The following is a 16,539-nucleotide window of genomic DNA, read 5'->3' as shown; positions in this document are numbered from 1 at the left end:
CTCATGGATCTGGGAAAAGCAGAGGAAGATGGCCCAAGTGCTTGGTGCCCCTGCCATCCATGCAAGACACCTCAGTGGAGTTCCAGGCTCCTGGCTTCAACCGTTACAACCATTCAGGGAGTGAGCCAGCAGATGGAAGATCTCTGTCTGCCTCTCGGCCTTTCAAATCAATAAATTTTTTAAAAATTCTTTAAATAATAAACAAACAAAAACTTTTAATTACCAAGGTACATTCTCAAAGCTAAACTGAGCCTGCCATACCATATACTACCCAACAAATACCACAATGTCAGAGAAACAAAGACCTACTATTTAGTTCTAGTAAAAACACTCTAAACATATTATAAGCATTTAAAAAACACTAATGATCAGTCTGATTACTCACTTTTTCAAAGTGATGAATTGCAAGCCAAATCTCCCCTTGTGCATTGAAAACACAGCCAAGATTACTCCAAGCTACTGCGAAGTTTGGTTGCGTCTCAATTGCTTTCAAATAACAGGCCTTAGGAGGGGTTAATGAAAGAAGATGGGAGGGGAAGAAGGTAAAGGGAAAGGGGAAAATTTTAAAGGGGAAAAAAAAAAGATTGGGGAGGGGGAAAGAAGGTGATATCATTATTCCTTCTCTGACCAGTCAAAAGTGACCCTGCAGCATAGGCTCGCTTGCGCCAAAACTAATGCGCTGCCACAGCTGGCTGCTCCTGCGCCTGCGCCACCAGAACCCAAGTGCAAACCACCATGTTCAGTTCTGCCAAACAATGATCAATGATAAACACCTAAGGGCTAGTATGTCTTCAAGTGATCGCTAGGGGGCACCACTCAAGCCCAAGTTTCCTACTCTCACCATTTCCTAAAGTGTGTTCTACCAGGTATTACCAGAGGTATCACAAGGCAAAAAAGGATTTCATGATCAAATAAATTAGGAGATCAGCAAACAGGTTTCTCTGCTACCGGTCTTCCATAAGCCTCTAATAGTATTTATAGGATTCCCTGAATTTAGTTGACCATGGAACTCTTCTTTCATCGAGCGTTTCTTAAAATACTATGAAACACATTTTGGGAAATGCTGCTCTCAGCAAAATGTTCCTCACTAACATCAGAACTGTGCTACTGAGGAGAAAACCGTTTTTCTGCCGAGTGGGGTATCCTAAAGGCAGGCTTGTCAGTTACGTCGTCACGATGCCCTGTCTGCCAAGGAGGACTGAAGCTGAAACCTCACATGACAGGACTGCACCTAGGTTGAGGTCCCTGTAATGCGAGCGCAAACATCGCTTGCGCAACCTAACAGCATCGCACTGCGCAATCGCTGCGAACTGCTGCGCTACATAGAACACCCCTAGACGCAGCAAACGGCCAACCAGATCCATTAATCTACTAGACAGGCCCACAGAGAATATTTGTTTAATGAGATTAGTTGGACTCGAGGTATGTTAAAACCCAATTTTATCCAAAACGGCTACAGAATAGGACTCAGGGAGCCAGTCAATCAGATTACTCATCTAGTCAACCGTTCACAGGGGCTCATTCGCACGCAATGCGCATTAACGCTGCGCAGCCTTTGCGCTACTGCAGGGTCACAGCGCATCATCAGAAGAGCAGAATGCTGCAATCCAAACAAAGAAGAAAAAAGGAAAAAAAAATGAACAACAAGAAGAGTTAGAAGCTTTTACTAGTAAATTATCTCTAATAATTTTAATATCTTAATTAACTTTTACTTATTTTTGACAGAATTGTGGCTATAGTATAAAACATTCTCTTACATAACTTGCTTGTAAATAAAATCATTTTAAGCTGTTTCTGAAGCCACAAGACAGAAGATTCAGGCATGGAGGCAAATTGTTTTGCTGTGGCAGTTACAAACCCGTTACCATATTTCTCATCATGTGACTTTTCGGTGCGTTCCTTGCTGGAAGAGGAGGAGGAGGTTGTGTGTCTGCCCTAGATCCAGGCCTCGAGCTCCCTTCAGCGAGGCACCTTACGCATGGAATAGGAGGTTTCACCCACCTGAAACCTTCTAAATACAATATCAATGGTGAAAAACCAAAAACAAGAGAGAAAATAAAAACAAGATCATTAGTAAAAGTTCAACAAAGCAATTGAAATTCTTTGGATGTCTATTACATATGGGAATGAGGACAGTCTCAAGTCTGTAACATGGGAAACATGCAGAAGGGAGAGGGTTAATCAGGGCTATTGCATACAGCAGGGATTTTTGCTGGAAGAAAGGCTCTTCGTTTTCTACAAAGACAACTTAATTTTGCTTCCAACTACTAGGAATATGCTGGCTTGAATTTTCAAATGCACTGATTACAAAAGAAATACATTGCATTTCACTCAAGAGTATTTTCTTGTTTACTAAGTTCTCACAAAAAAACAGAATAACATTTTTCAAACTAGGTGTCTCCAGAGCTCTGAAATAAAGAAGTCAGCAACCTAAGGCAGGCGCAATGTCTCAGCCTAAACCGATCTCTAAAGCTGCAGTGAAGTGCAATTCATGTTAGCTGTCCGCTTGGTGGGGTGACAATTAATAGGAGCTTATCAAATATTTGTTCTCTAAATTACCAATTAGATTCATCAGCTAAGATTGAAATCAATTACAATTCAGTAGCTGGAAACCTACATAAGGTTAATCCAAAGTGTCAGCAGAATTTATGAGAGCTATGCACTGAAAACTAGTGCCTTTTAGCATTAGCTGGTGCTGAAAAGCCTTCTCCCTCCCTGGATGAAGCAGTCAAACAGACAGCTACGCTGCGCATACACTCCACGCATTAGCATGCGCGTGGGGCTCAGAGCAACAGGTGGGAGTTTCAGAAGCATTCTGGTTTCTCCCCACTCCTCACCCCTGCAGCGCGGTTGCGTAAGGTGGCTTGTAACAAGACAACTGCATTTATAAATTTAATTTTAAATGATACCAAAAGCTTTAATTAACCCAACCTGGTGTTCAAATTCATTATTTGGAAACACAGAATGCTAAAAGCCACCTTTCCACTTTGGCAAGTTTTCTTTCGATCAGTCCATTTCCCAAACAAACCAGCTTTGTCCTTCTGACTTTTTGTTTTCAGGAGGTGGGGTGGGGAGGAATAAAGAAGGAAGTAAGGGAGAAAAGAAGGTAGACAACTAGAATTGGAAGAGGAAAAAGGAACTTGGGGGGAGGGAATGAGGACAAGGGGCAGGATTTTCCAATTATCAATTTACAATCATTTTAACAGCCTTTCTTCCACTGTAAAAAGGGTGAGGAAGATGAAGGGAGGAAGGTTAAATAAGAATTTTAAATGCCAGTATTACAGGGTAACATTTGGATGAAATTCTTCTCCACTTACAAGCCACAAAGGACTTAGAAGAGCAGCATTTTCAATGGCACCTGCATCATATAGGAGTCTTGAGCCAAACCACAGGCGCTCTGCTTGTCACCAGCAGGCAAGCCTCAGATTTGAAGGAATGTTATTTATTCCCACATAAGATCATGACGGAGCCCATTGTTATAAAGTTGATCTAGCTCAGCAGAAAGGCTCCACAATGTTCAGGGTCTTGCTTTATCCCCAGATTTAGAACAGATACGCCAAAGGCTGGCCCTGCTCTAGTCTGAGGCGAGTCATGCCGTCAGTTTTCCTCAGTTTCATAGGACTGTTTTGTGAAGATAGCTCAATGAAGAGTTGAAGACTTGGCAAAAAGGACAAGTTTCCTTAACACTGATGTGTAAGTGTGTTTTATCAAACACCTACCTTGGCTTCTTCCAAGCGACCCAGGGCTTTGAGCAGGTTCCCCAGGTCACTGCGAACACAGTACAAATCCTAGAAGCCCAGAGACACACCGTCATTAATTATACTCTGCTTCGTGAATCAAAACGATCTTGTAATCACTTTTATGTACCTGGCTCCCCGCAATTGTCTTCGTGCAAGTAAAAATGCTGCCTGACCAACTCAAGTGCATGACCACCATCTGCCATCCGCAATTCCAAACCCCGGAAAGTTCCAAATACTCATGTGCTGGGTAAACCTGATCCGAACTGACAAGAAGCTATTTATAGAATGTGCCTGCACATCTCACCTAGTATGAATACTCCTGTCTTTTGCTGCAAAATTATAAAGTGTCTTTTACTGTAAGGTACTGCTCCAGATCTGATGGAGAGTTTTACGTATGGCATACTTAGCTTTCTAAAATCCAAAGAAATCTGAAATGTTGAAAAGGATTTGGCCCTACCAGTTCCAGACAAAAAGACACTGGGACCTTACTAAAGTGTCTCCTATTTCCAAATGTCAGTAATTTCAAACAAGCAAGCAAGCAAGCAAGCAAAAAACACTTATTCAACTGTTTTATTCAAGGTTCTGATGAATCACTCCAGTAACAAGGGCTGAAAATTTTCCACAGCAGAAAAACAGTACTCTATTTAGCACGTGATTACCTACAAGCAAACCTACCCTTAGGGTGCCAGGCATATTCAGAAACCTTGACTTCACTTCATGTTTGTGCCGAAGGATTACCATCCAACCAAAGCCTCAGTCCTGGCACCTGCCACTAGATTCCTCATTAGTATTAAGTACCATTAGAGTTGAGTGGGTGAATAATGAAAAGCCGTTGACTCTGCTTTTTATTAGCAGCTCAATGGTGGTGCTAGTCATCTGACTCAGCCGTCCGTTCATCAGTGTGAGACACTCATTAGAACAGCAAGCTCAAATTTTATTTGCCCTAGTTTGCCTTTGTCGGTAGAATGTATCAGTCAACAAGCAGAGATAATGGCAATCGGAAGCATGCTTATCGTTCCAAACTGCTCTGTGGGTGAAAGCCTTAAATTAAGTCCTAGAAAGTGAAATTTTGTCAACTGTGCCAAAGAATCCTCATGTATATTATTCTCCCTGCCACTGTATTATGGTTTCCAGAACCAGTTGATTAATTTTACTGATCAACAGCTTTTGTGGTTATATATTATCATCCATTAAGGCAAACCCAAAAGTCTGCCAACAAAATACAGGCTGCCACAGAACACTCACACTCACGGTAGGTGTAGCAGGTCAGCTCCCTACCTGCCGGACTTACTGCTGTCCCTCAAGCAATGACCATTGTTGTGGGAGAGTCTGGTTGTCTCCCACAATCTCAAGCACAAAAAGTCAATTCTAATCCTCAAAACACCATCACAGGTACTACTAATATTATATTATAAACTTACCCTCCTCCAATTAGTGTAATAAGCACTTTTGTTAAATTTATTTATTTGAAAGGCAGACAGAGACAAAAAAAAGACATAGAACTCTCCCATCTGCTGCTTCCCACCCCAAATGCCCCCCAAAATCCAAGCTGAGCCAGGCACAAGTCAGGAGCTGAGCACTCAATCCGAGTCACCCACGTAGGTAACACGAACTCACATTAGTAGGAAGCTGGAACAGGAAGCAGAGCTGGGCCTTGAACCCACGCACTCCAATATGGTATGTGGGCATCTCAAGCAGCATCTTAACTGCTGCACCAAACACCCACACCCTAATACGTACTTTTTAACCCTATTTATACTCTCAGAAGTAATGAAACTATAATCTTGCTATTTTCTACAGCTCTTTTTCCCCTAAACTTTAAGGGTTAGCCCTCTGTTTTGGCAGACTGACTGAATAATCCAATCTACTACTTGATAATTACAGTTCTATCTTTGGACTTTTACCAACCCCTAGGCCTTTTCTGAGCCATAATAATCAGAAGTCTTGCAATAATTCTCCAACAATGACCATAATTGACTATACATTTTAGCCAACTGTTGCATAATTTTACCCTCTAGTTTCTATAAAGCTCTTGGATGGATGTTATCCAAGTTCTGAAAGTATACCTATCTATAGATTCAGTTATATCATCTGGGTCCATTACAGCATACTAAATCAAGTTAACAAAATACCCACAGTTAAAATACTTGGGGCCAGCACTGTGGTGTAGCAGGTAAAGCTGACACCCGCAGTGCCAGCATCCCATATGCGTGCCACTTCGAGGCTCGGGTGCTCCACTTCCCATCCAGCTCTCTGCTATGGCCTGGAAATGCAGTGGAAGATGGCCCAAGTCTTTGGGCCCCTGGGCTCACATGTGAGGCCTGGAAGAAGCTCCCGGCTCCTGGCTTCAGACTGGCCCAGCTCTGCCCACTGCAGCCACTTGGGGAGTGAACCAGCAAATGGAAGACCTCTGTCTGCCTCTGCCTCTCGGTAACTTTGCCTTTCAAATAAATAAATAAAATATTTTTTAAAAAATACAAGGATACCACCATTCTCCCCAAAATCCAAAACCTATGATGGGGCCAACGCTGTGACGTAGTAGGTTAAGCCATGACCAGGGACACCAGTATCCCATATGGGCAGAGGTTCAAGTACTAGCTGCTCCACTTCCAATCCAGCTCCCTGCTAAGCACTCGGGCCCCTGCACCCATTTAAGAGACCTGCAAGAAGCTCCTGGCTTCATTCTCGGCCCTGTTCCAGCACCACTGCAGGCATATGGGGAGTGAACCAGCAGATGGGAGCTCTCCCTCCCCTACTCCCCTCTCTCTCTCTAACTCTTTCAAATAAATAAATCTTTAAAAAAAAAAAAAACACATCAAATTCTGCTTCACCTGTCAAATCAAAACTGTACCTGCTAAGAGAATCACATTTCTCAAACCTAGCCCATCCTACCCATCCCAAGTTAATACCTTTCATGCAAATCTTTAGTCAACAATATGCCTGGGACTAGAAGGAAAAGAAATTTAACAGAGTCCTCATTATTAAGGGGCTTACAATGTATATGGAAAGACAAGGTATGCATATACCAAATGCCCACATAGTGTTTTAAGAATTTTAGTGAAAAAGATGAGCACAAAGGAGAAGTTTAAGCTGGATCATGAAGGTTGAATACAGTTTTAACAGAAAAGGGCCTTGTAAACAAGGAAAATCATAAGAAGAAAATAAGATTTTCCTATATAACTACCCTTCCTAAAATCACATCCATTTCCTGTCTTTCCTCCTACAGCGACCCCCTTGCTGCCACCTTTAACATTTATGTACCATATATAAAGTGAAGTAAAATGAGATAGATAAGAAACCTATGGTAGTTCTCAATGGCCTCTCAAATTAAATTCAGACTCCTCAGCCTCTCTATTCTTTAAACCTTCCAATTGACTCTCTTCTACTACACTCACTTCTTGTTACTACTTGACTCACCACTTCAGCCAAGGAAGTCTACTTGCTATTTACCTTCCTACAGAATGCTTAGGTTATAAGCACCCACTCGAAGAAATCGCCTGATTAATACTCTCCAACAATAATCATCTGAGGAACTTACACATTTTTTTCCTTTATAAGTCAGGTCCTGTCTCATATTATAGCCCAAAACTTTACCCAAACTTAACAAAGCACTGTACACACAATAAGCAGGCAAACATTTAAATGTGACATTTACAAGATAACCTTAACAAAAAGCAGAACAGAGAGGAAAAGAAGTACATGGGTTTTCTACAGTTCAGCTGTGGATGTGAGGCTCATGACAGTAATAAATAATGTGACAGTTAACACATGATGGGCAGGACAACAGCAGCTCTCAGTGCTGTGCATCCACAATCCAAGCAGAAGCAATGGCTCAACAACCTATAGATTCAGAAACAGTTGCTCTAGACAGGACAATTTTATGCTCATCATGAAAGCAATTGCTGAGTATGGGTAACTGTACTGAGCCATCATGTGAAAACACACCAGCAGCAACAGCATCTTCGAAAAGACTAAAATTTTAGCAACAGTTTTAAACCATCCAGTGTTACAGAAGACAATACAGAATGTAAAAACATGAAACAGCTCTACGGTTTAGAGGTAATTTCTAGAATCAAGTCACAGGGAGTAACTTCTACGTAGACCTATTAACTTAAAAAGATAAATACTACCTTAACATTTCACCTTTTCACTGCTGCAAAACCAAAATAACCCTATGATTCAGGCCCACGATGCATGAGGCATTTAAACACTGTCAACAAGAACACAGGTAAGGAACAGACTCAAGATTCTGTCAGTATTGAATTGACAACAAGCATCTGACAGGGAGTTAAAATCTAGTTAAGACTAGATATCCTGAAATAAAACAGAATCACCGTGGTATAATTAGAAATCAAGGGAGTTTGTACAATCCCATTTTACTCTTTCTGGTAAAAACAGAAATAAAGCAACAGATTAAACATAAAACTAGGTGGGACTATGAGGCTGTTCAGTGTCTTCAAGAGGTAATTAATGATTTATTTTAATACTGTATCTCACTTCTTTGGTAGGGCACAATGATCAGCTTCCTGTTAACAGGTTAGATGTTAATTAGCATGGTTCTGTCTCCCACTTTCTTCTTCCCTTAATATAGTCCTATAGTTCGGAATATTGTCAACAGCAATGACCGCTCTGCTACACGTACAGGCAACTGAAAACCTAAGCTAAAGTTAATCAAGACCACTGGTTGGCAAGAGGGCACAAGGACATTCACACTCAATCAACAAGTGAAAGACGGAAGCAGCCCTGATTAATGAAGGGAAAGAACTACTTTAACAAACTGGGTACACAGGTGAGCCCTGGGTCTTGGTAATAACGGTTTAAGCACTGTGGCAGCACATAAGATTCCCTAGAACTTTCTGTGAGTAACTAGCTAGATAGTACTGCAGTAAAAATTACAAAAGCCACTCAAATTTACACAAACTACACAGAGTATCTCTGAAAGGATACCTAAGAAAATCATTTCATTACCAAGAATGGTAACTGTGACTGTTCACTATATCCATAAAAAAAGCAATGAATAAGGGGCCAGCGCCATGGCATAGTAGGTTGATCCTCCACCTGCGGTACCAGCATCCTATATGGGCATGGGTTCTAGTCCTGGCTGCTCCTCTTCCAATCTAGCTCTCTGCTATGGCCTGGGAAAGCAGTGGAAGATGGCTCACGTGCTTGGGCCCCTGCACCCACATGGGAAACCTGGAAGATGCTCCTGGCTCCGGATCGGCGCAGCTCCAGCCCTTGTGGCCAATTGGGGAGTGAACTAGCAAATGGAAGACCTCTCTCTCTCTCTCTGGCTCTACAACTCTCAGTAACTGTGTCTTTCAAATAAATTTTTTAAAAAGCAATGAAGAAAAAATATAAACTCTCAAATTATAAAATATAAGCTCTCGAAATTAACTAAAAAAATTGTTAACTGATGTCGTAATGACTTTGGATCTTTAAGCAAATTACTAAGTCTCAGCTTCCTAACCTCTAAAATGGGGACTTAGGGACAGCAGGATATGACTGGTTTGCAAACTGTTTTCAAGGGCTGTCTTTTGAGGGTAGGTGCCCTCTGGGCACAATATGCCCTTTTTAATTTTTTCTGTTTCAACACTTTCTTTGAAGGTATTCAGGCTGAGGTTTTAACATCCACTTCACCATTATTTGCTGGGTGATCCCCAAAATGTCACATAATCTGACTCTGTGTTTTCTAAAAAAATTGATAAAGAAACTGGAAATAATCCCATCTACCAATTTGAAGGATCACTGTGAGGAGTAAGTAAGACCAATCATCTGGAGTGGTTAGCACAATGTTTGAACACAGTACACTTTCAATAAATGGTAGCTATAATAGTTATAACTATTAACCGTTTCCAGAGTAGCTACAAAACTGAATGCAGACAACAAAGCTTAAGAATATATTCTTAAACTCTTTCTGGATTCCTTAGAACCCCTCACTACCTTTTAAATTTACACTTACCTTCTCTACATCAAATTTCTGAGGACAAGTCTTACATTTTTGTATCTTTCAGAGACCCTAACACAGTATGAACTTAATGTCTGCCAACTGGGACTCACTCCCCACAGCACATCTGCATCTTAGGGAAAAAAAAATTTGAAGAAGCAATCAAAAGCCTGGTGTGCACACTACCGCCTCAATTCCACCACTTCTAATTACGTTGAAAGAAAAGAGAACAGAATATTGAGGAATAAATTTTGAACCTAGTTTTCCTATCTACTAATCCATATATTGCCACCTAATAATTTTACATTACAGATTAAGACCCTTTACCCATCATCCCATAAAATTCAATGAATTGTTACAAATGCCTATCAGAACTTATCCAAAGTTAATCAAAACAGCTTAAAGAAACAAGGTTCACATGCCATTTACTTTATGAGTATAATAAAAAAAATTGCTAATAGGAGGACTGCAGGCATTTAGCCTAGTGATTAAGACACCTATATCCCACATTGGGATGCCTGGGTTCGATTCTTGGCCCCAACTCCTGGATCCAGCTACCGTTAATCCAGACCCTGGGAGGCAGCAGCGATGACCCAAGTAATGGGGATCTTGCCACTCAAGTGGGAAATCTGGGTCGAGTTCCTAACTCCTGGTTCTGGGGGAAGCATGCTGTATGTGCTCACTCTGCCTCTCAAAAAAAATTTTTAAAGATTTATTTATATGAAAGGCGGAGTTCCGGAGAGAGAAAAAAGAGATGGAGGGAGGGACAGAGGGAGAGGGGGAGGAGGAGAGAGAGGAGGAGGGAGGGGGGGAAAGAAAGGGAGGGAGAGAGGGGGAGGGAGGAGAGAGGGAGAGGGGGAAGGAGGGAGAGAGAGGGAGAGACAGGAAGGGGGAGGGGGGAGAGGGAGAGAGGGACAGAGGGAGGGAGGGAGGGACAGATAGGTAAGACAGACAGACAGGAAGATAGATAGATAGATAGATCTTAGATCTTTCATCTGCTGGTTCACTTGCAAAATGGCCACAACAGCCAGGGCTGGGCCAGGCCTAAACCAGGAGCATAGAACTCCATCCAGGTCTCCCACATGGGTGCAGGGGCCCAAGCATTTGCATCATCTTCTGCTGCCTTTCCAGGCACATTAGCAGGGAGTTGGATTGGAACTGGTGCAGCCAGAACTGGAACTACTGCTTGCTCATATGGGATGCCAGTGTTGCAGGCAACAGCTTAATCCACTGCACCACAACATTGGCCCCAAATAATTTTTTTTTAGAGCCTGATGTAGAATATTATGCAATAACAATAATTCTTAGGGTTTTTTTTTTAAGTTTAACTTGCAATATAAAATGATTCTTTTAAACATAGGTTAGACCAGGTCAAAACAATTTCACCATTTGAAGTACACAAACATTTCTAAACTCTTGACTATTCCATGCAAAAGCCTCTTAGTATCAAACTGCTGCTGGGTTTCTGTGAAGGGAAAATAGCCATTAAAATTTTACTCACAGGATTGTACTGAAGAGCAGAGACGTAAGCTTGTACTGCCCCTTCCATGTCGCCTGCTGCTACTAATGCAGCTGCCAGGTTAATATAACCATCGATGAAATCAGGTTTGAGACGCAAGGCATGTCGATAATGTTCAATTGCCTCCTGCAATTGCCCTCTTTCCTTGTACACGTTCCCCAAATTCGAATAGGCTTCTGCTAGCAGAGGGTTCTGTTTAATTGCCAGAGTGCTAAAGTGAGCAGATCTGGAAAAGGCAAAAAGTGTTGCTGCTTGGGTATGTGTTATATACAGAAAAGAAGATAGGGCCCGTATATGACTTAAATAGTTTCTGAAGAGCCTATGCTATTGGTAATTATGTAACAATGTTACCTTTTAACTAATTCATAGCAGGAAAATTTATGCAAGTCTTTCAAAAGTAGAAGTAGTCCAGATTTCAAATGTCAAAAATTTCAAATTTTTCTTACTAGATACAATTCTTATTAGTCTTATTACCAAACTACCACATTGCAACTTACGATCATTAAGATCAAGAATGAAACGCTATGCGCATGAGTCTCATTTTCCATTTGTTGATTAAGATTTAATGACGCACATCTTCAAATGTCTAAATAAGCCAGAATGACAATTTATTAAAAAGACAAGAACACAAAGTTTTCCCTTTTGATGATACAACTGATTAGCTAAAAGCAATACATCTCAAGTTAATGACAGCATTTGCAACCTGAACCACATATACACTGCCTACGACATACACACTATCATTTCTGAGCATCTCAGTCCTTAAAGCTGACAAGTCTTAGTGATGAGACTGGATACTCAGACGTACACTAAGAATAATTTATCGCCTGAACAGAGTTAGAAAGCAGCAGAGCCAGGTGGAAAAATCTAGAAGAGGTCCCTAGTCATACTGACAATATAACCACCACCACACAAAAGTAGGGAGGAAAACTGGCAGCTGGGTACGTCACAAGTCAGCAAGAGAGCAGATGTGTGTTGGTGGCTCAGCTGATACCCAGTAATGGAAAAATTCCAGGTTCAAACATTTAAGTATCATTTTTCAAGCTCAGCACCCAGAGGCAGCAATCACCAGCAGATACCCCCACATCTCCTACCTGTCCAGCCTTCGACACTGGAAGTGTATAGATGAAAGTAATAAAAGCACACCAGTATTGTCTGGCTCTTGTCTCCAGAGCTGCATGCAGTGTCTCTCAGCTGCCTCAAAATCTCCTGCCTGATATTCTCGATGTGCCAACTCAGCTAACCCTTGGAAGGAAAGCATACGTTTCGTTGGTTCTGGAGAATCATCAAAACATTTGAGGGAAGGAGGGGGGAAAACAAAAAGTTAGAAATGCAAACAAAAAAATGTAAAAATATGGTATATTAAACTTAAAGATGAAAATGCTTGAAACTATGTAAAGCACTAGAGTGTTCTGCACGTTATTTATAGCCCCAAGTTAACATCAGGTGCAGAATTGGCATTTTTAGAATTCATCCATTAATACTTTCTTTCCCAAACTTGATAGGAGTATTTATTTCCAAATAAGATTACATTTTATAACAAAAAATACTTTTGTGCTTTTTAAATTATAAAACACAGGTAGTATCTAAAGATTCACTAAACATCATTCCTTACAACTTATTTAACATACTGGGGGGAAAAAGTGGTTGCAAAGGTCACAAAGATTTAATAATGTCGGAATAATCTCCTGGGAAACTTAATACTTTGTCCAAAGTTTTAGGTTGGATTTCTGTGAGACGGAGTATTGGTAACTATCTCTTTTTTTTTTTTTTTTTTTTTTTTTTTTTTTTTTTTTTTGACAGGCAGAGTGGACAGTGAGAGAGAGAGACAGAGAGAGAAAGGTCTTCCTTTGCCGTTGGTTCACCCTCCAATGGCCGCCGCTGCAGCCGGCGCACCGCGCTGATCCGATGGCAGGAGCCAGGATCCAGGTGCTTTTCCTGGTCTCCCATGGGGTGCAGGGCCCAAGCACCTGGGCCATCCTCCACTGCACTCCCTGGCCATAGCAGAGAGCTGGCCTGGAAGAGGGGCAACCGGGACAGAATCCGGCGCCCCGACCGGGACTAGAACCCGGTGTGCCGGCGCCGCAAGGTGGAGGATTAGCCTATTGAGCCACGGCGCCGGCCCTGGTAACTATCTCTTAACCTAGGTGGGAACGCCAGATGTTTCTTACTCTTTAAATTATATTGATATGCTTCTATCTTTCACAATTTAATGTTTTAAAATAGCAACACCAGAAACAAGCCTAAGATTGGGAAAAAAAAAAAACTAAAAGTCAAGGTGCTATTTTTAAAACAGCTGATAAACAAGATGTATTCATTTGTCAAGAGCCAAAATATTTAAAGGGATCATCAAACATTTTAAATAAAGCTCCAAGATTATACTGCTCCTCTATCATTCCAAATTCACAAGGAGACTAAATTAGGTAAATCCCACCCATGCTAGTTTAGCACTAACATTTTCCAAGAAGCTCTGGCACTGACTATAAGATTTTATTACAAACAACCCTATGTAAACCAAGCAGTTACCTACAACTGCAATGGTTTAAAAAAAGGTGGGGGGGGGACACTCAAATATAAAAGTTGATAAGGCACAACAGAATGAGTAACAAACAAAAGCACTTTGCTGTGACTTCATTCAGATACATAGAGGGTATATATAGTTAAAGCCCAGAGATGGGAAAAAAACTGCCTAAGGCTCAATAATAAATACTTTAAACAACAGTGATACAGGACTGGGCGTTCACCACAACACTTTCGATAGAGGAGTGGAATTCGAAACCATGGACAAATTACTTAATTCTACCAAGGTCACAGTGACATGATCAAATTTGAGCCTGGCTCCCCCAATCATTAAGGCTGAGGAGAGTTCTGGAGACCGGGAAAGCAAAGTAAATTTCCTGTCAGAAGGCACATCTGACCACAAACAAGACAGTCTTGCATCCAAATTGGGGGAGGGAGGGTGGTATAGCTCTACTAGAAATTAGAAAATTACATTTTAGACAAGTCCCTAGAATTTCCTAGCTCCTTATTTTTAACACGTTACGTTGATCACTTTTTGAGCCGCTCATCTATTTTAACACTTGACCCAACTTCCTCAAATAAAATTAACACTTATAGAAAAGGGCAAGCTGGAACAGAATCTAAAATCTCAGAAAATCACGATGGGGGAGCGCGGAGAGCTCAGACTAATTACTCCCACTAAGATACTATTACAGATTCACCTATTACTTCCTACACAATGTCCAAAACAGGAACTAAAACCCTTGATCCATCTCAACTAGGAAAAACCAAAAGAAATAACCTCGTGGGAAACCTTAGAAGCGCAGTCCAATTCCCCACCCCCGCACGCCCCAAATAGCCTCAATATGGAAAGGCAGCCGAAGGACACTCCTAGAATTTGGTTGTTCTCTTATTTTTAGCACCAAATGCTCGCAACTGAATTGTCTCAAAGGGCAACAGCCTTGTATATTGTACAGCTACACTCCAGTTGCTTTACAAACTCTTCAAGCAGGGATGGAAACTTAAAAAAAAACATATATATATATATACACCCTATGAATAAAGAGATACCGAGCTAAAGAATGGGAATGGAAGACCCAGAGGCGGCGGCGGCGGTGGCGGAAGAATACATCGTGAAAGTAACACAAAGCGAGAATTGGGCGGGCAGGGTGGTCAGCGCCAAAGCAACACTATTGGGGTGGTTTCTCCCCCGGGGGTAGGAAGTGGCCCGAAGGGCTGGCAAACCTCGCGAAGCAAAGGGTGTGGTTCCTCGCGGGCGGAGAGGGATCACAGGGTGGGAAAATACAGGCTGGGGGCAGCGGGTGGAATTGGGCCCTGGCAAAGGGAATCCCTGGAAATTTCCAATCGAAACTGGGACCGCTCGACCGAAAGAAAGCCGGAAAGGCGCTGCCCAGCGGGGAGCTGCCCAATGTGTCTCGTCTGGAGGTTACTTATAACAGTGACGAGCTTTTGCTAGTCCTTGGGTGATGCAAAGAGGGAATACGGTTACAACGGAATAGCACCCCCGCCCTATACCGGCAAAGAAGAACGAAATCTGGCTAGGTGCAAAGGGCTGTAGGAGGAGGTGGAGAGGAAAAAGGAGAGGGCTACGGGCTGGAATCTGGGGGGGAAACCGGTTGCAAAGGAAAGTGGAAGGGCAGGGATTCCAATGCAGTCCATTCCAAGGCATTCTAAGCGCGCACGTGCAGGAGAAGTATCCCGAGAGAGTGAAGGGCTAGGACATTTAAAGGAGGGCAACAAACAAACCAAGAAAAAAAGCAAACAAGCACTAAAGAGGAAATACTTGAGCAGACGACAGCACAAAATTCGAGATGTCAGCAGACCACGAAAAGCTCAGCGCTGCTACTGATGCAATGGGGATGGTTAGAAGGGAGGGAGGGAGTGATGAGAGGAGAAGACGGCGCGAGACCCCAAAAGGGAGTCTGACAAGGTAGAACGGGACACCGGTACCTGTGCTGTCGGCCACGTTGCCCACGGAAGACGCCATCTGGAGCTTCTTGAGCGAGAGCAAAAAGGGGGTAACTGACTCTCACTGCCGCCACTACGGGCAAGAATGGTTCTGGAGGTAGTAGTAAGAGGGCAGCAGCCGTACCAGAATTTTGGAAGGCTTAAGTGGTGGCGGCAGTTACGGACTTGGAACCTTAGGAACTCTGGTTGGCCGTCTACCTCTCACGGTCTTGAAATGGCGGCGAAGGCTCCTCGGCCGAAACAACACGGGCCGGAACTACTTTCTGTTACAATCAAGTACCCGGCGGAGGCAGCGCGTAACCAGAGCTACAGACCCAATGACTACAATCAAAGTCACTTGCCCTCCTGTAAGCTTCCGCGCAAGGCCCATTGCGACAAACAGAATTGTGCCGACAGCGCATGCGAGCAACCCTGTCAAGCGGGCTCCCTGTTAGAGCCCTCGCTGGGGCAGGACTGTTCAAGTGCTTTTTGAGAGTAAGGCGGAAGAGTGAAAAATATCCATGTACTCACTGGTTACATATTTGCCAAAGTAGTATCACTTGGTTACCTAGCTAGTGAAGTACATTTTAACAGCAATGCCAAAGGTGTCCACAAAAGTTTAAGCAACTTTATCCAAGTCAAAAAAAAATATTTACAAGGCTGATGGGCCAGTTCTGAGCAAATACATTTAAATGACTGTATTTCAAAGACAAGCTGTTCTTTAAAAACGGTGGGAGACAAGGGTTCCAATTGGAACACGCCTTAGTTCTGACTCCAGCCCTAGGTTTAAGCACTTTGATGAGAAAGGCATACTTTTAGAGGGCCAAATGAACCCAGACATCCTCTGCTTTTAGCTACATAGCCCGAAA

General features: G+C 42.4%; 1 protein-coding gene across 3 annotated transcripts in view; it reads right to left on the bottom strand.

Moving 5' to 3' along the window:
• OGT (O-linked N-acetylglucosamine (GlcNAc) transferase) overlaps positions 1-16,014 on the bottom strand; it is a 44,874-nt gene extending 28,860 nt beyond the window's left edge. The window contains exons 1-5 of one of the 3 annotated variants that reach the window (XM_002720103.5): positions 15,674-16,014; positions 12,298-12,478; positions 11,186-11,429; positions 3,720-3,788; positions 386-502 (exon numbers count right to left, since the gene is read on the bottom strand). In XM_002720103.5, coding sequence (XP_002720149.1) covers positions 386-502; positions 3,720-3,788; positions 11,186-11,429; positions 12,298-12,478; positions 15,674-15,710 — 648 coding nt within the window. In that variant the 5' untranslated portion in view covers positions 15,711-16,014. The remainder of the gene's footprint in view (positions 1-385; positions 503-3,719; positions 3,789-11,185; positions 11,430-12,297; positions 12,479-15,673) is intronic. The other 2 variants (XM_002720102.5, XM_070067122.1) reach the window with 2 other exon arrangements.
• Positions 16,015-16,539: the final 525 nt, after the last annotated feature.

Source organism: Oryctolagus cuniculus, chromosome X (assembly GCF_964237555.1).
Source record: "Oryctolagus cuniculus chromosome X, mOryCun1.1, whole genome shotgun sequence".
In the NCBI taxonomy this organism is placed as follows: Eukaryota; Metazoa; Chordata; class Mammalia; order Lagomorpha; family Leporidae; genus Oryctolagus; species Oryctolagus cuniculus.
Note: the sequence above shows the minus strand (reverse complement) of the source record. Positions and strands in the feature narration are given on the sequence as shown.